The following is a 22,500-nucleotide window of genomic DNA, read 5'->3' on the forward strand; positions in this document are numbered from 1 at the left end:
TACCACCCTATTGCCTCTCTTTCCTGCCTTTTCAAAGTTTTTAATCTCTCCTCAACAGGAAGATTCTTCCCGTTGACATGACAATTATTTCTTTAAGTAAAGTGATTACAGCTCTTTTTATTTCTAATTTGTCTTAATTTTCATTATTTTATCTTTTTAAATAATACTGTATGCAATAGAGATTCAGCTGATAAGAACTTTGTATCAATTTTATCATTTAGTATTTTTGTTTAATTTTTTATGTTTTATAAATTATGTCAGTTTGAATGTTCACTGCAGTACATTTTATGTGCGTTTTAACTTGATATTGAAATGTTTGACACACGCAGTCTGTATGTCAGTGAGAATAACCGTGTTTCATGGAAGTAAACTAATTGAATTTGAATGTTATTCATCATTGATCTTCTAAGGCTCTCCGCTGCCACGCTGATAATACTGCTGTGTACTATTGCACGTCTTTTTCTTAGACGTCCACTCATTCACAAGTTAAACAACTCGTCTCTTCCTAAAGCAGCCTCCATGAAATCACATGTTGCGGGCAGTCTGCACCCACCCCTCAGCTGCCAACTCTGTACAGGAGCCTCATCCCGCCATGTGTGGAGTACACTTCACACACACACACCCACACACACACACACACACACACACACAGGACGTGTAGTTTGAGGTCACTGTTCTTTCATCAGGACTATTTTCATATATATATATATATATATATATATATATATATATTATAAATGCGGTATAATTAAGATGAGCCGCGATCATAACGTATGATTTAATCTTTACTTGTTTTAGGAGAACAAGTAAAATACAGGTACACGTACATAGATAGATAAGAACATTGGTTCATTTACACTTTGTACATTATTGACTGTTAGGTTCAGATCCTCCATACATTAAGTTATTCATACATGCATCCATATTCATAAACTATTCATCTGTTAATGTATTCTTTCATACAATAATTCATCCATTCTTAGGTTCATCCATTACATTAATTAATTAGTTTATATATTCACTCGTTCTTTCATATACTTATTCATTCCTTCACTTATTCATGAATCCATTGATTCCTATGCTAGTGTTATTTAGACAATGACGTATCCACACATTCACATTCATTCTTCGTCATTTCCCAGGTGAAGGAGGAGGAGGAGTGAGAAGAGGTTGTGGAAGGAACAAACAGCACAGGAAGTCATGACATGTCTGCACGTCTTGTCTGTGTCACTTTTAACTGCCACAGTGATGGTGGGAGCTTCCGCGCACACACGAGGCATCTTCCATCGCGCGGCGGCACCAGATGATCAGATCACAGTGTCGTCATGAATACTGGAGGCAGCATGCCTGTACTACCTCTGCTGGAGCTGAATGTGCAGACTACTTTGTTAATGAAGGCAAAGTGGAGTGGCAGAGAGAAATTTTATGAAAAGAAGTTTACTCATCTATTATTTTATTTATTTATTTATTATTTCTATTTATTTTTTTCTCGCTGATGTTCTCATAATATTTCTGGAATTTCCTCTTATCGTACGTGGCTGGCTACTTTTTCCTTTCACTGGTGAGCACATGAGTGCCAGGGCGGTCACTGACCATTCCTCTCATTGCCACTGCACTCGTTAATGCAACTAACGTGGTCTGAAGTTTGGGTTGCACTGGCAACGGAGGGTTCCTCTTCACACCAGCCAATGAGGTGCATCCTCACTTGAGAACCGCTGCGGTGACTGCTGTGAGTGAATGCTTCAGTGCACATCCGCAGCCTACATCTCAGGCCGCCCACCAACCACGCAGCAGCGAGGGAAATTTCGAGCCGCTGGATTTCCCCGGGCGATAAGTATGACGCGCGGCAGCACGTGGCTGTGCCCGCCTCCTTGGACTGTTGTAGATTTTGGAACAGCACGGTTGAAAACGCCCCGTGTGATACTTTGACATGGTCTTGTAGAAGTTGTTACTCTTTTTAATGTTTTTTTGTGATTACACTGATACTTTAACAATAATTCTACATCAACACACACACACACACACACACACACACACACACACACACACACACACACACACACACACACACACACACACAGAGAGAGAGAGAGAGAGAGAGAGAGAGAGAGGTAGGGGGAGAACCAATTAATCTTTTATTTTCTGCCTTTGGAAAGTAGTATTAATGACAAAGCAAATAGTTTGAAAACGCTGAGCCAGGATGATACACACGTTATCATTCCAGATAGCAGGAACAATGCCACGGTGATGTTATCGTGCACACCACAGCGGTGCCACAATAACACGAGTTGTCAGACATTCCCACGTTATCCTGACTGTTACCAGCAGGCTGCAGTGGAGGCTGCCGGAGGTTTTCAAGGGACAGTTTTACATGAATTCCGTGTCAGTAATGGAGAAAACACCCATGTGAGCCACACTAACCTTGTCTGTGGCCTTTGAAGATTGTCCACACGAGAGAACACTGCGTTTCAAAATACGTGCTAGTGGTAACACCCCGTAACAGGCTTATCTGTTTACCTACCATCCATTACTATGTACGCCAGTGTGATCCCCTCACGTCCTGTCCCAGTGTAGACGTGAATAACGAGCAGCGTCTTCTTTCTCACAGACTAGACCGACTTATTTTTATTATTTATCTGGTGTTCTTTTTTAGGGAATGAGAAGTTGGGCTGGCCTTTTTTTTTTATTTGCATTATTCATTTATTATTTCTTTGCTTATCTCATCTCCTTGACACATCGAAGGAAGTAAAACACACACACACACACACACACACACACACAAGGAGGGTTGGCAGTTAGTGAGGTTGGACTGAAAGGGGACTCATGACTTCAACCCTTTCACTGTGGCACGTAACAACCCACACCGCGGAAAGGAATGCGTAGGATCTTTATAAAATCAACAAGAAAGGGGACAAAAAAAAAAAAAAGGGTAGACTTTGCAACTTCTAACCAATACAATGTTGGGAGGCGGGTGTAGCACGAGGGGAGGTGTCTCAGATTGGTTAATTATGAAGGAAAGGTGTGCCAAATAAAAGTGAAAGGGTTAATGAACTGGCTGGCACATCGCTGCTCTCTCAACTCACATTCATCAGGCTCAAGGTCACTCCGGTTGGTCCGTCACTTCGTAACTCGATGTCAACACTCTTAAAGTCGTATTAATAAACCACATACACATATATAATTCCATAACTCTCCACCAACACTCGTAAATTTGTGTTCACCGTAACTCTGGCAACACTCATCAGTTTGCATTAAAAACCACATACATTCATAAATTATTTCGTAACTTACTAATAACACTTGTAAATCTGAATCAGTAAGCCACATGCAATCATAAATAATGTCAAACAAACCAACAACAATCATAAATTTGTATAAAAAGAAATCCATTTATTATTTCCAACGAATACTTGCACACTAGTAACCTGGAAGCACGTGACTCCTCGTGGCAGCCCCCATGACCCACTCCCACCACTGGGCCGCGGTGCACAAACCGGTTACCAAGTTCGGAAGAGCTGAGTCCACATCGCGTTGTATCCAGTAAGTGCATTCGACTCTCGTTTGTCAGTCATTTCGTAAACCGCCAACATTTCTTCGTTCACGCTTCTGTTCCTCCCTTGTGTTACATCATCATCACCTCCATGGATGCACCAGCGATCAAAAATAGTATCGACACGCAGGGGTCGGATTATACATATACGAAAATTTAATGCTTCTTGTGTGGGTCAGTCGGTAGTGTTGGCAGGCCTGTTTGCTTCACGGAAATGGTACAGTTGCCATGTGTGTTACAGTGTAAGGGGTATATGTCACTACTACCTCTCACACCAGCAGTACCAACATAAAAGTGTCATTTCCCGTAAGTCACAGTCCATCTCTCAAATTTCCACACATTGCTGCTGCGTCGACACTTTTTTTTTTTTCATCGTGGTTACAATGTATTTCCCTTCATCGTAACCCTTTATATACAGTAACTTTCTCTGTACGATCACTTTCAAACACATCTCCCTGTTTTAATGGTCATGTGACTCATTAACGTTTGACTGTCTCCTAATCAGCACAGTTCGTTCACCAGCTTAAAGCAAATACAATGACGAATATGAAGATCATTATAAACACCATGATGAAGAATGCAATAAAGCACGACTTCCCGCTGTTGCCGCTGGAGGACTGAGCTTGCTGTGGAAAAGACAGAAGATCATCATCAGCAGCAGCACAGACAACATACAAATACTACTTTTAACTTCTCCACTAAGTTTCATCACAACAAATCATCAAAAAAAAAAAAAAAAAAAAAAAAAAAGATATACAAAATATACTACATGAAAAATAAGTAAATAAATAAATAAACAAACTTTGGAGGTTCACTGTTACAAAGGAAAAATCAAGGTCACGTATCAAACCAAGATTAAGATCAAGTTAATACAAACGAATTGATATGTTAGAATGAGTTAGAGAAATAGCGTGAATGAGCTATGACAGACAGTGTACGGTAGGCAGCTGAACGAAAAGTGGCATGAGAGTCAAGAAGCAGAAGAGGAATAGCAAACGGCATGGACAGAAAATGTAAAACGCCAAGAGGAAGAGAAAAGACGCAAGAGAAAGGAGCAGAAGGCGGGGGAGAGTGGTGCAGGTCCTTGAGAGGGGAGAGCATGTCTGAAGGTGAGGATGTGAAAGTTTTGAAAGTGAATGGAGAGTGTGTGGCCAAGGGAAAGAAAATGAAAGAGGCGACTAGAAATCTTTGTGAGGATACTGGTGGCGAAGGCGAGAGCAGTGAGTGTTAGATTAGAGAGAAAGGGTGCAGAGAAACTGTCCCCTAAGAATCAGTAGGGAGGAAGTAGAGAAGTGGGTGGGGGAGCAGAAGGATGAGAAAGGCGGCAGGACCACACGAAATCTTGTCTGAGTTTTACAAGAATACAAGAATGGAGGTACTAGACGAAAAACACACACACACAAAAAAAAAAACAAGAATGGAGGTGAGGAGTGGATTGATAGACTGGCTTATTCAGTGTGGGAGGAGGAGAGAGTGACGAATGAATGCATAATGGAGGATATACAAGTAGGAAGAGTAAGAATGACCTGAAGAACTACGTATAGATCAACAGCACGAATGAATACAGCAAGTAAAGCTTTCAGTGCAGCGTTGAATGAAAGACTGTGCAAGAGACCAAATGTTTGTTGCGAATGAGGTGATTAAAAAGAAACAAGAATGATAAAGGAGAACTTCACTTTATTTCTCCAGATATAGAGAAAACGTGTGATTGGGTATACAGTGAAGTTCTTAGAAAACAGTGACCAGTAAGCATGTTGATACGAAATCTTGTAAGTACAGATTAAGAAGTATAGATTGAGTGAAGAGTTAGAGAGGAGTTAGTCAAGGATGTATTTTCTCACCAACTCTGTTTAGCCTGCATACAGAAGAATTAGCAGTCAGGGTGAGAAGAATGAATGCAAGAATAAGATTAGGAAATGAGAAGATATGTAAGTTGTGTGCAGATGATGTGGTGATTGCGAGTGAGTCAGCAGAGGAAATCTAAAGCCTACTGCATGCTGTGGATGAGCCTGGGAAAGACAATGGAGTAATACTTAGTGGTGAAAAGAGAAACGTGATGACAGTGAATAGGTTAAAGGAGGCGAGACTTGCAGAACGGAAACTTGGGGACAATTAGTTGCAACAGGCGCAAGAACACAAGTACTCAGGGATGTGGATGAGTCGCAATGGGTGTGGAAAGGCATAGAATGAAAAAAAAAAAAATAAATAAATAAGTAAATAAAACAATAAGCATGGCGATTCAGTGGGCAAGATTGTGAAGTGTAGCAAGGATGAGAGCGAGTAAATATGATAAGGTGAGAGAAGTGTGGAGGAGTGTGGCTGTGGAAATATTTCTTATGGTAATGGAAACTATGGATGTGATTGCGTGGACTGAGAGTGAATTAGAGGGGTTAAAAGGGGGTCAGAATAGAGTGGCAAGGATGAAACTGAATGCACAATGGTACACAGCAGTGGAAGCTGAGAGGTGACAAGAGATGGGGCACGATGAGGGATGCAAGATTAGTGAGAAAAGTGCATGTGTGGACTCCAAGAGGGGGAGGGGAGGAGTGTGCCGAGATGATACAGAGGTACAGGCGTGAATGCAAGGGCTTACACAAAATAGCCTGAGTTCCGCAGCAAAGTGTGCCAGAGGTATGACATGGGAGAGGATGAGACGCTGGGGCAGGTGGGGGTGGAGTGCGAGAGGTATGCGAGAGACAGAAGAGAGGATGCGAGTGACCGAGTTAGAGCATAATAGGGACAATGGAGAAGATAGGAAGGGAATGAATGGTGGTGTCGCCGGGACTGTGTAGAGAGACGAATGAAAGGATGAGTGAGGCTGTGAAGGAGTTCCTGGAAAGACAGTGACAATTAATATGGATCATACTGTCTGCTTTCTTCTGCAGGAGTTACCAAACCTGAGTCATCTGTTGTAGCAGAATCACTTACTCTGTGCAGGACAACCGGGGGATAGTGGTAAGTCGGAAGGCCATCAGAGGCGGCATTAGAGACCGCGTAGGGTTGTGTTGGCTGTGACTGATAAGAAACAGGGGGTGCCGAGGGTGTGAGGAGCGAGGGGGGCGTGTAGTGGTGAGCGAGACCTGCTTGGGAAGGAGGCGGGAACTTGATGGCATCTTCATAACTCGGGGGAAGATCATTGGCATTCATGGTGACCTCTGTAAGTGCAAGGAGTGTGTGACTCACTGACTCACTGAATGAATGAAGGAATGAATGAATGATTAAATGAAGGACTGACTGACTGACGAAATTATTGACTGACGGACCGACTGATTAAATAACTGACTGATTAACTGACAGATAACATAAATATAACTTCATATCAAACTGAACTACTTCAAACACACACACACACACACACACACACACACACACACACACACACACACACACACATACACACAGTAAGGTTGCCACACAAACCAAAGACAAAACTTTCCTACCTTTGTTACTGCTGTTGCATCACCACCACCACCACCACCACCACCACCACCATTATCATAACATACGTGTATTACGTTTTACCTTTATTTTCGTGCGGGGAAGAAATGAACGAGACATCAGTGGAGTTGAATGCAATAAAATCATAGTCCGGATATTGGTCATAATGTGTTTCAAGATAAGCAGGATATAAGAAGAGTGACACAGGAAGCTGAGCTGGCGAAGAAAGCAAGTGACATAGAAAAAAAAAAAAAAAAAAAAAAAAAAACTGACGTAGAGGAAAAATGGAATAAGCTGGTGAAATTGTGTCAGCATGTAAAGGTGACACAAGTCAAACCTGTGCTAACATTCTCAAAGAAAAGAAAAGATCAAGTAGATACAAACAAGAAAAAAGTAAATAAACAAATAAGAGAGAAAAAAAAAAAAAAAAAAAAAATATATATATATATATATATATATATATATATATATATATATATATATATATATATATATATATATATATATATATATATATATATATATATATATATATATATATATATATAAACTTGGGGCTATTTCTTATCACATGTTTTATTTCCTTCTTTATATATATATATATATATATATATATATATATATATATATATATATATATATATATATATATATATATATATATATATATATAAAGAAGGAAATAAAACATGTGATAAGAAATAGCCCCAAGTTTATCAGAGACACAATAGAAATTGAATAGATATTAATACATCTGTTGTGTTCTGTGGCATAAAAGAAGAAGTAATTATAAATAGTAATGAAAGAGATATACATGGGCTTGCAAAGGTGTCTAAGATTTTAATTGCTGTGATTGGAGGAGAAAAGTTGGCAGTTGAGGAATATTCAAGGCTTGGGAAGTGTGATACAAAAATAGACCGACTGTTCAAGGTTGTTCTGTAAAACACCAGCATGGTGGAAACAGTCTTGACAAACGCTACCAAGATAAAAGAAAATGGGGAATGGAAAAAAATGTTATATATATATATATATATATATATATATATATATATATATATATATATATATATATATATATATATATATATATATATATATATATATATATATATATATATATATATATATATAAATGTAAGCAGATGCTTGAACAAGGAAGACAGGCTAAAAATGAAAGAACTGGTAGCTGAAGCTAAGAAAATAAAAATGCTGAAAGGTCAGAAGAAACACACTTTTGTATATATATATATATATATATATATATATATATATATATATATATATATATATATATATATATATATATATATATATATATATATAAAGTCCTGGGAATGCAAGTTACCACCAGAATGGAAATGTAGATTAATAATAAAAAAAAAAAAAAATAGATAAAAGAGTTTGCGAAAGAGATTTAGGTGTGACAATAAATAATAAGCTAACTCCGGATATTCACATAAATGATGAGGCGGGAAGTATGTACGCCCTGTTGGCAAATCTGAGAATAGCGTTCACATACATGCATGAGGAGATGATGAAATCTATCACATCATTCCTAAGACCCACATTACAATATGCAGCGGTGCTATTGGAACCCACACTTAAAAATAAATAAAGAAATATATAATAAAAATATAGATAAATAAATAAATAAATAAATAAATAAATAATCAAACTGGAGAAAGTTCAAAGGGCAGCATCAAGAACGGCACCATCCCTTAGACTTAGAGGATTAAGCTATGAAGAAAGATTAAAAGTTGGATTTATCTAGAGTAAGGGAAAGAAGGACAAGAGGCGATATTGGATAGTGGAATTAGTAGCGATGTTAGTAAATTTGCGGATGACACAAAGATAGGTAGATTAATTAGGTCAGAAGCGGATGCCATCGCCTTGCAGACAGACTTAGATAGAATGAATGAATGGACGGATAGATGGCAAATGCAATTTAATATCAATAAATGCAAAGTGCTTAGCGTAGGTAGAGGAAACCCACACAATAGGTACACATTAAACACCCAAACTCTGGTAGGTACAGGGTACGAGAAAGATTTAGGAGTTATAGTTAGCTCTGAACTCCGTCTAGGGAAACAATGCATAGAAGCCAGAAACAAGGCAAATAGGGTACTAGGATTCATTTTTAGGAGTGTTAAAAGTAGAAGGCCGGAAGTAATATTAAAGTTATACTTGGCGCTGGTCAGACCTCATCTAGACTACGCTGTGCAGTTCTGGTCCCCACATTACAGGAAAGATATAGGTCTATTAGAATCAGTACAGAGGAGAATGACTAAAAGGATACAGGGGATGGGGAGTATTCCTTACGAAGCGAGGTTGAAGCGGTTAAATTTACATTCTCTAGAGAGACGTAGGTTAAGAGGGGACCTGATAGAAGTCTTTAAGTGGTATAAGGGTTATAACAAGGGAGATGTAAGCAAAATTCTTAGGATCAGCAACCAGGGTAGAACAAGAAATAACGGGTTCAAGCTTGAAAAATTTAGGTTTAGGAAGGAGATAGGAAAAAATTGGTTCTCAAATAGAGTGGTAGATGAGTGGAACGGACTCAGTAATCATGTAGTTAGTGCTAGGACACTAGAGAGCTTTAAGAGAAGATTAGACAAGTTTATGGATGGGGATAGCAGATGGAAATAGGTAGGTGTGTTTCATACAGGGACTGCCACGTGTAAGCCTGGTCGCTTCTTGCAGCTTCCCTTATTTCTTATGTTCTTATGTTCTTCTGACCGTGATGTATACATGTCTGACGCAAAGGAAAAGACTGACTCACCAGATTTGTCAACAACAGATGAAACATTAAGACGACATCAAATGAAACTGAGAAAAAGAAGACGAGACAGACATACAAGAATACAGTTTTCCAAATAGAGCAATACATTAATGCAATTCACTGCCAGGTGAGGGAGTGTGTGCAAAGACCTCACAGAAATTTAAAGAAAATATCAATTGGTTAAAAAAAAAAAAAAAAAAAAAAAAAAAACGGAACATTAGCAGCACGACTCAATCCTGTTAAAAATACAGATGGGTAAATACAAACAGGTAAAACACACACACACACACACACACACACACACACACACACACACACACACACACACACACACACACACACACACACACACACAGATGCCTTTTGGCCAGCCTCTGTATCTAGTTTAGTTACCCATTTGTTTACTGTCTTATCTCATTTTTCTTTTAAATTTAGGGATGCCTTGTGCATTTACCCCTTATGTTTATGTAAGCATCTGAAATGGAGAGAGAGAGAGAGAGAGAGAGAGAGAGAGAGAGAGAGAGAGAGAGAGAGAGAGAGAGAGAGAGAGAGAGAGAGAGAGAGAGAGAGAGACGCGTTTAAGTTCAAGTACACACGATTTGATTATTTTGTTTCGTATGTCAGTTTATAACGCACACACACACACACACACACACACACACACAAAATGATCTTCAAATGGAAATTAAGCACATAAATAACCATGAATCTAAACCAGACCACTAAACAATACAAGGCTGACCAACCACTTACTTCTATGTACTGTATATAATCCGTATAAATCCTTCTACTCAATCCGGTCAAAGTACAACCTCTCTCTTCCACCGCCTGAAGTGTACTGGCCTGGGAAAAACCAGTGCGTTAACTTAAATCTTCCATTTCCGAGATAAGACAAGCTGACATATCCTCTCTGGCGTGAATAAAATAGCAATGGTAAACTTTCTCCTATCCAGTAATTTTCCATAGTCGTATACTCGAGTCACCATTCATCAGAAACGAAAAAAAATGTGAGTAAAACGGTGGAATATTAGGTGCAGAAAACGTACAGTTGGTATCGTACGCAGCGGCGCGGAGAGGAAAGCGTTGCGTCATTTGTTTTGGAGAACCAATAGTATGTCGGTGACGTCACTGAGCGGGGGAGGTCTGAGATGTAATGTCACGGGACTTCCACTTTGTAAATTACTAATTCCTCTTGCTTTCATTTGACTTATTGCTCTGAATTTTTTGTATATAATAATTGGTTAATCGATTTCTCTCGCGTTTTTGTGTTGGTGCACCGTACATTTGCAGGCAGCTGAGTGATTTTCATTGCTGTTGTCATGCGAGTGATGTGATTTCTTGTTTTTTTTTTTAATTGATATAGTGGTTGATGGTTTCCCTTGTGCCTTCTCTTGTGCGTCGTTATGTTGGTGACCTGTCTGTTCTTCACATTCGGTCATGGAATTGTTCGTTTGACTGACTGGCTGTTTATCACGGTTAGCGTTCGTCATGACTGATATGATTGTTCTGGCGATGTGGTGATAAAGAATCGGTTATTTTGTATTTCTCGCTTCGAATATGTTTGGACTAAAAAGCAGGAAAAATTTGCATAGATAATGTGTATTGCTTTATTACTGCTGGAATTTTTAACTCAGAATTATGGTAACAGTTAAAGAAAGTTGTGTTATTAGTGTTGTTTGTGTCATTGCTTGCCTTCCGCGAACAAAGACACTTTAGGAAATTTTATACGAGAAACGGAGAAAGTGATGAAATTAGAAAATCAGGGAGGAGGAGGAGGAGGAGGAAGAGGGAGGAGAAGGTGGAAGGGGGAGAGGAGGACAAGGAAAATATTGAGGAGTAAGATGGAAAATTTGGAGGAAGAAGGAAGACGAAGAAGGAAATAACAACAACAACAATATAAAAACGATGCTGAGAGAGAGAGAGAGAGAGAGAGAGAGAGAGAGAGAGAGAGAGAGAGAGAGAGCAACATTAACAGTTAGAAAACAACACACACACACACACACACACACACGCACACACACACACACACACACATAATTGCAATACCAAGCAGCTAAAAAAAAGAAAAAAAACCTAACCTTCATCTGCCAGCCTCTTATCATCTGTTATCTGAAGTTACACCAGAGATAAGTGAGCATATCTTGTGTGACGTACAACACAGACGTGACAACAACAGAGAAAATGACTTAATTAATGGGGGACACTAATATATTCGGAAATGTTCGCTCTTATACTGACAGTAGTGTGGCAGGCTGCAATAGAAATATATGGGGGTTCTCAAGGGCGTTTTCATGGTTCCAGTGATGGTTTGATGTCTCTAGTGGAAGTTAATAGCGTTTTCAAGGGTGTTTTCTTCATTCTAGCGATAGTTTAATAAGCTCTGAAATTAACAGTATTTCCAAGGTTGTCATCATGATTTTAGTGATAGTTCAACGGAGACTGTATCACTTTCTTAATCAACATATATCAGCATAATTTATTCGGGTTTTCAAGGTTTTCGTGATTCTAGCGATAGTTTAAAAAAGGTCAAGAAAACGTTAATGAGATTTTCTAGGATTCTGGACGTCTATAGGGAAAAAAAAAAAAAAAAAAACATGAAAACTCGACTCATCATCTCTGTGGCCTTTGAGTACGAGACATATTGATTAGCTGTAACGTGGTGCAATTCCCGTACATTTGGCAACAGGTTGGACATGTGACTCTGACGAAGGTTTCCTGCATGGTCAGACGTACGATAATTACCACCTCTCCTTCAAGACTTGTTTGCCAGCCTCCACTTCTGATTGATCTAGATTTCTGCTGCTATGAGAAAATATTAATTACATGAAACTCTGTTATTATTTTGTTTGTTTTGCATTTGATAGACAGTACGACAACTTTATTGTAGGGTACAATGGTAATTACGTTGTACCATAACCCATATGTCTTCACCCAAAGTTGATTTATATAAACTACCCACTGAATAAAAAAAAAAAAAAAAGATCTTAACTGTCACTTATTCGTAACACATAATATAACCATGAGATTTTATTTAAAGGTGGACGTACGATTCATACACCCATTATTGAAAGACTAGCTTACATTCCCGTGCTTCTAATTAACATGAAGTATATATTAAAATAACAACAAACAATAGAAGAATCCGTATTACCATTACTTTATTATACAGATTTTATAGCAACAACCACTGCAGTACGACAACAGGCCCGAGGTGTTGGCAGCAGGGTGACAGGGAGTGAGCTGGTGCAAAAAAACACTTCCCAGTCATCCCACAGACGCAGAGGAGAGGAGTCATTGCGAAGTCCTGAACCTGCAATATGGCGAATACAAATAATTTAGGATGTGGGCCTTTAACGGTCAAGTACCTGGTCTTTATCTTCAACTTTATCTTCTTTGTAAGTACTAAAGTTGAAAAAAGTGTTTTATGCGCGTGTATGTGTGTGTGTGTGCGTGCGTGCGCGCCTCCTAGCGACAGGTGACGTCAGAGAGTCGTTACTCACACACATGTTCTGATCCCGTCCCTTTGTCCTCACCCTCCTGTCACCCTCTGGCCGATGTCTGGGCCTATTGAATGTGTAGGCCTGAGGTGGTGGTGGTGGTGGGTAGGTCGGTCAGGTCATCATTATTGACACCCTTGACCTGTCACCTGCTTGCTTTTGTATTTGCTAGGGGATAAAGCAAATAGGCGTGTCTTGTTGCATAGGCCTATCACTTGGTCTGATAGGCTGTGTAGGGTGAGATTTGAGTAATTACAATGGATTAGGCAATAAGTTTTTTTTTTTAAGGAAAATACATAGGTCTGCCATTTTGGCTCTAGGCCTATTAGTATGGGTGTGATAGGCTGCTTAGGGTGAGATTTGAGTGTTGTCAATAAATAATAATAAATGCAATGAAAGCACGTGATTGCGAATTTCTTGAGGGATCGATGAAATAAGCCTGTCCCCATAGGCCTATTGGTATTGATGTGATAGGCTGTATAGAGTAAGATTTGAATAGTACCAATAAATAGATATATTGAAAAGTAATATATATATATATATATATATATATATATATATATATATATATATATATATATATATATATATATATATATATATATATATATATATTAAAAGGGAAAAATGCATAGGTGTGTAGATCTTTTTCTATAAGCCTATTGGTATTATTCTTTTAGGCTGTCAGCAAGTAAATAGATACATAAAAAAAAAAAAGTGAAAGTAACAAGTTTTATTGAGGAAAAATATAGGCCTGTCTTTTTCTCTGGTGCGTGATAGGCTGTGCAGGGGTGATACTTGAATAGTGGCTGGAAATATATACATAGAAAGTAACGAATTATATCAGTGTTAAATTAACAGGCATGTTGGCTTTTTGATAGGCTACGTAGGGGGAGGCTTGTTAAATGACCCGTCTGGAATAAAAAAAAAAAAAAATCGTGTTTATGATTAAGAAAAAAAAGTGTGTGTGTGTGTCAAAAGGGAAGGAGAAAAAAAAAGTTAATGATTTATAACCGATTTCTTTATCTTTCGTATGGAAACTGCATATTTTTTACGTGTTCCCTCTTTCTAATATGTAATAATGAATCAATAAACAACACTAATTACCTGATGGAAAAAAATAATAATAAAACACTTCCAATATAAATAACCAAGAAATTCATAATGGTTGTGTTGAAACTGCAAATTATCCTGGTGGTGGTGGTGGTGGTGGTGGTGGTAATGCATGATAGTGGTGATGATACTGGTGGTGGTGGTGGTGGTGGTGACGGTGGTGATGGTGATAAGGTTACCATATTCCATTTCACCATCTTGTGCAGTCAAGGCTGTTGTTGATTTTTTTTCTTTCCTTTTTTCTTCCCTTTTCTTTCCTTTATTTCCTTTTCTTCATTCCTTCTTTCCTTTCCTTTCCATTTCTTCATTCCTTCTTTCTTTCCATTTTTCATTCCTTCTTTCCATTTTTCATTCCTTCTTTCCATTTTTCATTCCTTCTTTCCATTTTTCATTCCTTTCCATTTTTCATTCCTTCCTTTCCATTTCTTCATTCCTTTCTTCCTTTTTCTTTCCTTCTTTCGTTTCTCTCCTTTTCCCTTCCTTTCCTTCTTTTGGGCAGTATTAATTTGCGTACGAGTCAAGACCTAACTGTGACGTGCTTTGTCATGTAGAAACATAATGACAATAAAGAAAATGGGGGAAAAAAATATAAAGCGCATTGAAGTAGCAAGCTTAAATAAATGCCCCTTCTTCTTCTTCTTCTTCTTCTTCTTCTTCTTCTTCTTCTTCTTCTTCTTCTTCTTCTTCTTCTTCTTCTTTGTGTTTTTTTTCTTATTATTTTGTTTTCTTTGTTTCCTCTCGTATTCTATTTGTCTGTCTAGCTCCTTCCTTTCCTCCTTCCTTCCTTTTCTCCTTAACTATTGCTTCTTCTTCCATATGCCTTCTTCCCTTCCTTCCATTCTTTCCTTAATCTCTTCCTGCCTTCTTTTCCTTCCTTCCTTCCTTTTCCTTATTTTCTCTTACTATTCCTTCCTTCCTTCCTTCCTTCCTTCCTTCCTTCCTTCCTTCCTTCCTTCCTTCCTTCCTTCCTTCCTTCCTTCCTTCCTTCCTTCCTTTTCCTCTTACTGTTCCTCTTCCTTCCTTCCATTCCATCCTCTCTTCTTCCCTTCCTTCTTCCTTCCCCCACATTATTTACCTCTCCTTTCTTAACTTCATCATTTCTTCTCTTCCATTCCTTCCTTAATTTCTCCCACTCTTCCTTTCCTCCCTCCATCTCTCCCTCCTCCCCTTAACACCTTTTCCATTCCCTGTTCCACCCCGCCCCCCTTCACCTACAAATTGCATCTTTCACTCCCCTTAACCCACATGATCATCCCTTACTTATTTATTGTCATTTTGAGTGTTAGTTACCCTGTGGAGATTTATGCAGGTGTGAATGAAAATAGTGAGTTACATAATATGAGGGAATATGGATTGTTATGTGTAGTAATCGGGGAAATATTTATTTTTTTATTATTATTTAAATTTTTGTTTGGGTGAGGTATTAAGTTACACACACACACACTCACTTTTTGAGGTCACCATGTAACTAGTTTTTATTTGTTTTTTGTTTTTTTTTATTGATTTTAATTAGTATTTTCTTCATTTTCCTTGTTTCTTTTTTTCTTTACCTTTTTATCAGTTTTCTACTACTACTACTACTACTACTACTACTACTACTACTACTACTACTACTACTACTCACTTATATTCATTGACATTTATTTATATATGTACACCTAACCATTCATCTCTCTCTCTCTCTCTCTCTGTATATCCATCAGTGTAGCCACTCTTAGCCACCCCAGTGTGTGTGTTTGACCTACTGCATGAAGGGCATGTGTGCAGCCTTGGTATGGTCTGGTACAGGCTGGTGCAGGGCGGTATAGGAGTGAAATAACATCCTTTTATGTTCCTTGTCTTTCCTCGGCCTTAATCCCTTCACCTGCTTGACAATTCTTATAACCTGCAAGTTTTTTAGGTGTCTGTTTCTGTAACCTACTTAATATTGTTTTGATAAGTTGATAGGTTAGATAAGACTTAAATATTAGTGTCTGAAAAATTTTGCTATCTTAGAACAGACAGACTTTATAAACCAGGTGAACTTATATATTACTGTCTCAAAGATTTTGCCACCATAGAACAGACGTGTGTTACCATTTCAAAAGCTTTACTAACACAAAATAAAGGAAATTAATCAATGTGGTACTGTCTTGAACAGGTGTTGTAGCTTAGAAAAAAAGAAAATCAACTTAATACTGTCTCAAAAAATTCTGTACCCTATAGGAGACAACCAGCTTGTGTAGGTGTGTGTTGAAGACTTAACCAGCTCCCCTCCACCCACCCACCCCCCAAAAAAAAGTATTACCATCTAAAAAAAAAAACTTGACAGAGACAAAATCAACCTCTTATTTCCCTTCATTCATTGTGTCAGTACAAGCACATTCTTACCCACAGTATTACAAAACAACATAAGTAAATAAGGGAAGCTGCAAGGAGCCATCAGCCCTACAGGTGGCAGTCCCTTCATTCATTGTGTCAGTACAAGCATATTCTTACCTTGAGTATTACATAACATAAGAAAATAAGGGAAGCTGCAAGGAGCCATCAGCCCTACACGTGGCACTCCCTGAAATAAACACGCTTATTTCCACCACTCCATAAATTTATCTAACACTTTTAACCATTTTACTTTTATTTGGTACATCTTTCCTTAATTACCAATCACTCTGAGGCATCTTTACTTGTTCTACAGCCACCTCCAATCTTTGAACTGGGTGAAAATTGCAACATTCTTTTTAATCTTTGTTGTATATGCTTATAAAGATTTCATGCATTACTTCTGGTGGTGTTTTGTATTGCAGTGAAAGGGTTAAAAGCTCCCTGATGACAGCACTAACAACCTGATTACTGATTCTATTCCACTTGTTCACCACTGAGAGAACCAGTTACTTTCTATCTTACATCAGACACAGGACACCAGTAACTTCTCTCCTGTCTGTTACCACCTATCATAAATTTACCTAATTGTGTTTAAAAGCTCCCTAATGACACCACTAACAACCTGATTACTGAGTCTATCCCATGTATCCACCACTCAGAGAACCAGTGTCTTTCTATTTTTAGCAACCTATTATTTGTTTATTTATTTTATTTTATTTATTTATTTATTTATTTATTTATCTATCTATCTATCTATCTATCTATCTATCTATCTATCTATCTATCTATCTATCTATTTATTTATTTATTTATTTATTTTATTTATTTATTTATTTTTTTTCCCAACCACAATCTCATCATCATCATTTCAACTCAACATATTTTACAGCAGCACCCAGACATTTTAAATCAGTCGACCTATCTTTTGCGTCAACATCAAGTGAGGGACAAGTGATAATAGGGTTAAGTCCTCTGCTTATCCCACAACACTCCTTCAGTCCCCAGGTTTTGTGTGGGGATTTGTACCAGATCAGGAGACTCAGTAGGACTGACACAAAGACGCGGCTAAGTGACTTAAGTCGAAGTAATAAAGGGCATACTTCTGTGAGTCTCAGGCGCTATCATTGGTCTGTGGTTAAGGTGGTGGTGGTGGTGGTGGTTATGATTCACCTGGTTATCGGTATACAGTGTGTGTGTGTGTGCGTGTGTATGTGTTTGTGTGCATGTTTTTACTTTGGTCTGATTACCTGGTGTTTTTTTTTCCCTCAATGATGTTCTTTCTTCCTTGTTCACGTGATGTGGGGTATCTTATCTCTAATGTCACATGTGCTATCTAATCTAGGTCATGAAGAGTTTGCCATCATCGTCATTGAAGTTGCCATTGTTGTCATCTTCATCCTCGTCATTATCTTCACCATTATTGTGGATTGTGTGTGTGGTGGGTGAGACGATGATGAAAACACAATTATCAAGACTACTCTATTAATTTTGGATATTCTTTTTAAACTAACTCATTTGGGACTGGCATCTTCACTGGATCTTTGTTTATTTATTTATTTTTTTTTTACATATATAACTTTTTGTTGTCCTGTGTCAGATTCTTTCTTGCATAAAAAAAATAACAATAATCTAGTATCTTATAGTTAAATGATAGCTATGATAAGAATTAAGTAGAGATATGTACGAGTACAAGGTATTTTACTTATCTATTCATTTATTCATTTATTTATTTATTTATTTATTTATTTATTCATCATTTTATTCATTTTATTTTTTTTTATTTCTATTTTATTTTATTTTATTATTATTATTATTATTATTATTATTATTATATTTATTTATTTATTTATTTATTTATATATTTATTTATTTATTTATTTATTTAATCATTCATTCATTCATTTATTTATTTTATTTTATTTTTTTCTGACATATAATAACAGTGTTTACAAATTGCTAGTACAAGTGAACAGCTGCCAGGTAATCACCCAGATTAATTACAGGAGTGTGGTGATGGCAATAACATTAAACACCTGTGTGGGGTATGATTACTTACTGATGGTGTACACTAGCCATGCACACTGGTGGTATGGGCAGTGGTGGTGGCGATGTTGATTATTCCTTATTACTTCATCTGGTACACCCATGGACAAAACTTAGGAACCTCCACTACTTTTAAAAGGCTCTAGTTCAAGATAAATGGGGTTTTAAAAGGCTAGTTGAAGCTACATGGGGTTTTAAAAGGCTCTAGTTGAAGCTACATGGGGTTTTAAAAGTGTTTTTACAATTCAAGTGGCAGATTAACATGACATCTACACTACTAAAAGGAAAAACACTCTTGAAAACCTGACTAATCATCTCTGTGGCCTTTGAAAAATAGCCATGACAAGAGAGAAAGAGAGAGAGAGAGAGAGAGAGCAAAGCATTTCTGAATAGAGCCCTTAGTGTAGTAGTGGTGGTGGTGGTGGTGGTGATGGTGGTGGTGGTGGTTGGGTGCATTCTTCATTTCCTCCCACTGTGTTTTGTATTCCTTTCACAATATTAAGTTCTGTGCTATGCTGATAAACTCCTTATGACACACACACACACACACACACACCAATACCCTGTGGACTAAAACTATGGAAGAGGAAAAGAAAAAAAGACAAAAAAAAGTGTAAATAAGTGATAGAGAAGGAAGAAACGACAATGAAAGTAAATAAGTGAAGATGATTGAAGAGGAGAAGCAGGAAATGGAAATAGGAGCGAAGGAAGAGGAGATAAAGGGCAGATTACAGGAGGAAGGAAGAGGAGGTGGAAGTAGAGATTAGAAGCTGGTGGAAGTGAAGATGGAAGGAAAAAAGAAAGAGGGGAGAAGAGGAAGGAGAAACAGAAATACAAACACTGGAAGTAGAAGAAGAGAAAGAGGAGGAAGAAACAAAAACAGTAGAACCAAATGAAACAAGAGAATAGAGGAAGAAGAAAGACAAATAGAAAACTAGAACCAAATGAAGGGAGAGAAAAGAACCATGAAAGAAGAGAGGAGGAGGAGAAAAAAACACAGAATAGAACCAAATGAAAGAAGAGAGGAATAAGAAAAGGAAATAGAGAACAACAACCAAATGGAGGAGGAGAAAGACAAAGAAGAACAGGAAGGGGAAATTAAAAAAGAACGCATGAAAGAACCTAAAAGAAAGAGGACAAGAAGAAGAAGAAGAAGAAGAAGAAGAACAAAGAGGAGGAGGAGGAGGAATGCAAGAGAGAGTGAGCAAGTGACTGAGTGAGCGAGTGAGAGAGTGAGTGAGTGAGTGAAGAGAAAAAGCAAGTCAGTCGATCATAACAATACAATAAACACAACACAATACCCCCTTCCTCCTCCCCTCCCTTCCACACACACACACACACACACACACACTAGGACTTAATCACGCGCTCAACACACTGCCCATCATCTCTGCAAGTCACCTACCATTGGCTACACCCACAAGGCATTCCACCCTCCCAGTTCAGTCTAGTCTCCTAGTGCTGTAGAGAATGTATCGCAGGGTTAACACGCCACCTATTCTACCCGACACGCCCCTCTGTCACCCCTACTGGTCGGTCTGCTGGTGGAGGTTCTGGTTCTGTGTGAGTAAGAGGTGCAGGTGTTTGGTTATTCCCCAGCAGGAGGGTAAGAGTGCTTTCTCTCTGCTCAGTGAGGGGATGAGGGAGTGGTATGGAGTGTGACTGTGAAAGTTGTGTGCTTTGTTTTGGCTGTCTGTGCTTTTTTGGGGACTGTCTTGGTATGTGTATGTATTCTTTGTCTGTTTATCTGTCTATGTGAGAAGTGAATGATTAAAATGTTTCTTCAGTCTTTTTTGTGGTCGGCCTTGGTATGTGTATGTATGGTTTATCTGTCTATCTATCCATGTAAGAAGAAGTGTTTAAAAAGTCTCTTTAATGGTGCCACTACAATGAAGGTCATTTGGCACCAAAATACAAAAGTTACATAAGAACACCAGTAAAGTTAAGATGAAACAAAAAAAATAACATTACACTTCAAATTTAAAAGAATAATAAAAAAAAAAAAAAAAACTATGAATTAACCTTCAGTGCTACCCAGTCTCTCACAACCACCCACACCTTTTAAAAGACTCATTTCTTGCACTGCAGTCTCACAAAAAACCAACATAGATGGAATTAACCTCATATTTTCTTTCTTATGTCTGCCCAAATATTTTATTACACTGATCTAATGTTGACAGGAGATGACCTTGGTAGAGAGAGAGAGAGAGAGAGAGAGAGAGGGGGGGGTCTCCAATATTCACAAACACACTCGCTCACATCTCACTCACGCTAACTGGCTTTGTGTTTCTTTCTCCTGCTTTTGCTGCTTTTATGAGGAAAATACATTAAGATACTCATTTTTTCTCTTATCTTTCCTTTACTCATTCCTCCATTCTTGTTTATCTAATTTCCTTTTGTACCTTATTTTTCTCTCATTCTGCTGTGAGGAATATATGTTAGTTTCATCTTCTCTTATTCCTTCCTTTTCCTTTCCTTCTTTCATTCCTCTATTCATCATTTCTCTCATCCCTGTATATCTTGTTTATCTATCCTCTCATTCTCTCATTATATTTGTATGAAGAATATTTATTAGTATTTTCTCATTCTTCTGTTTGTTCCTTTATTTATTCTCCTTTTATTCCTCATTTATATAATTTATCTGTTTTTTCTTTTTCTTTTACTTATTCCATTTCTTCTATATTGCATTTCTTTCATCTATCCTTTTTTTTATTTATTTTTTATTCTGTGCTTCACTCCACTTATCCTCTTAATTTTTTTCCTTCTTTCTCCCCTCGGTTTTTTTTTTTTATTTCTCCCATGCATCACTCATTCTCCTATTGTCTTTAATTGTAGATTAGACTTACCTTTAGGATTAATGTTAAGTTTTTCCCCATCCCCTATGTACATTTTCAGTTTGTCAACTGCCTAAATAATAAACCGTTTATTATTATTATTATTATTATTTAAACGCACGCACACACGCACGCATCCCCCCCCCCCACACACACACACTTTTCCTTCAAACTCACTTTTTTTTTTTTTTCTGCTTCTTACTCTCTTTATCAGCTTATACTTTGCCCCTTCTTTATCAGGCTATTTTGTGTTACTCATCCGTCAGTTTGGGTTTTCTTGACCGATTGTTCTATTTTTTTTATGTTGCGTTGAATTTTGTTGCTTTTATTATTTATTTATTTATTTATTTATTTTTTATTCCACTGCTAGTTTTGGCATTGCTGTGTGTTTTTTTTTTATTTGTTTATTTGCTACTATTTTTATTTTTATTTTATTTAAATTTTTTTGCATTAGTGTTACTTTTGCAGTCTCATGGACATATTTGTTATTAGTGTCTTAACAACAACAACCACCACCACCACCACCATCGTCATCATCATCATCATCATCATCATCATCATCATCATCATCATCATCATCATCATCATCATCATCATCATCATCACCACCACCACCACCACCACCACCACCACCACTACCACCACCACCACCACCACCATTACTACCACTGCTACTGCTGCTGCTGCTGTTGGTGTTCTGTGTATTTCCGATAATTAATTCATTCTGGAGTCTATTAATATGAAAAGTGAAGAAATTATCTATCTATACAGGAGGCCAGCAGTCCCACACTGGGCATCACAAACAAAGCATCACACACACACACACACACACACACACACACACACACACACACACACACACACACACACACACACACACACACA

The 22,500-nt window shown here is 37.8% G+C and overlaps 2 protein-coding genes across 4 annotated transcripts in view; one reads left to right on the forward strand and one right to left on the reverse strand.

Moving 5' to 3' along the window:
- Positions 1–10,672, reverse strand: part of LOC135113140 (centromere protein V-like) — a 40,194-nt gene extending 29,522 nt beyond the window's left edge. Inside the window, exons 1-3 of one of the 3 annotated variants that reach the window (XR_010274723.1) lie at positions 10,521–10,672; positions 6,479–6,705; positions 2,671–4,176 (exon numbers count right to left, since the gene is read on the reverse strand). The gene's annotated coding sequence lies outside the window, so the exon portion shown is untranslated. Of the gene's footprint in view, positions 53–2,670; positions 4,177–6,478; positions 6,706–10,520 lie in introns of those variants that run through there. The other 2 variants (XM_064028214.1, XM_064028213.1) reach the window with 2 other exon arrangements.
- A 2,329-nt stretch (positions 10,673–13,001) lies between these two features.
- The window catches only part of LOC135113139 (CD63 antigen-like), a 24,800-nt gene continuing 15,301 nt past the window's right edge, over positions 13,002–22,500 (forward strand). The window contains exon 1 of the mRNA XM_064028211.1: positions 13,002–13,162. Coding sequence (XP_063884281.1) covers positions 13,085–13,162 — 78 coding nt within the window. The 5' untranslated portion in view covers positions 13,002–13,084. The remainder of the gene's footprint in view (positions 13,163–22,500) is intronic.

This window comes from Scylla paramamosain, chromosome 25 (genome assembly GCF_035594125.1).
Source record: "Scylla paramamosain isolate STU-SP2022 chromosome 25, ASM3559412v1, whole genome shotgun sequence".
In the NCBI taxonomy this organism is placed as follows: Eukaryota; Metazoa; Arthropoda; class Malacostraca; order Decapoda; family Portunidae; genus Scylla; species Scylla paramamosain.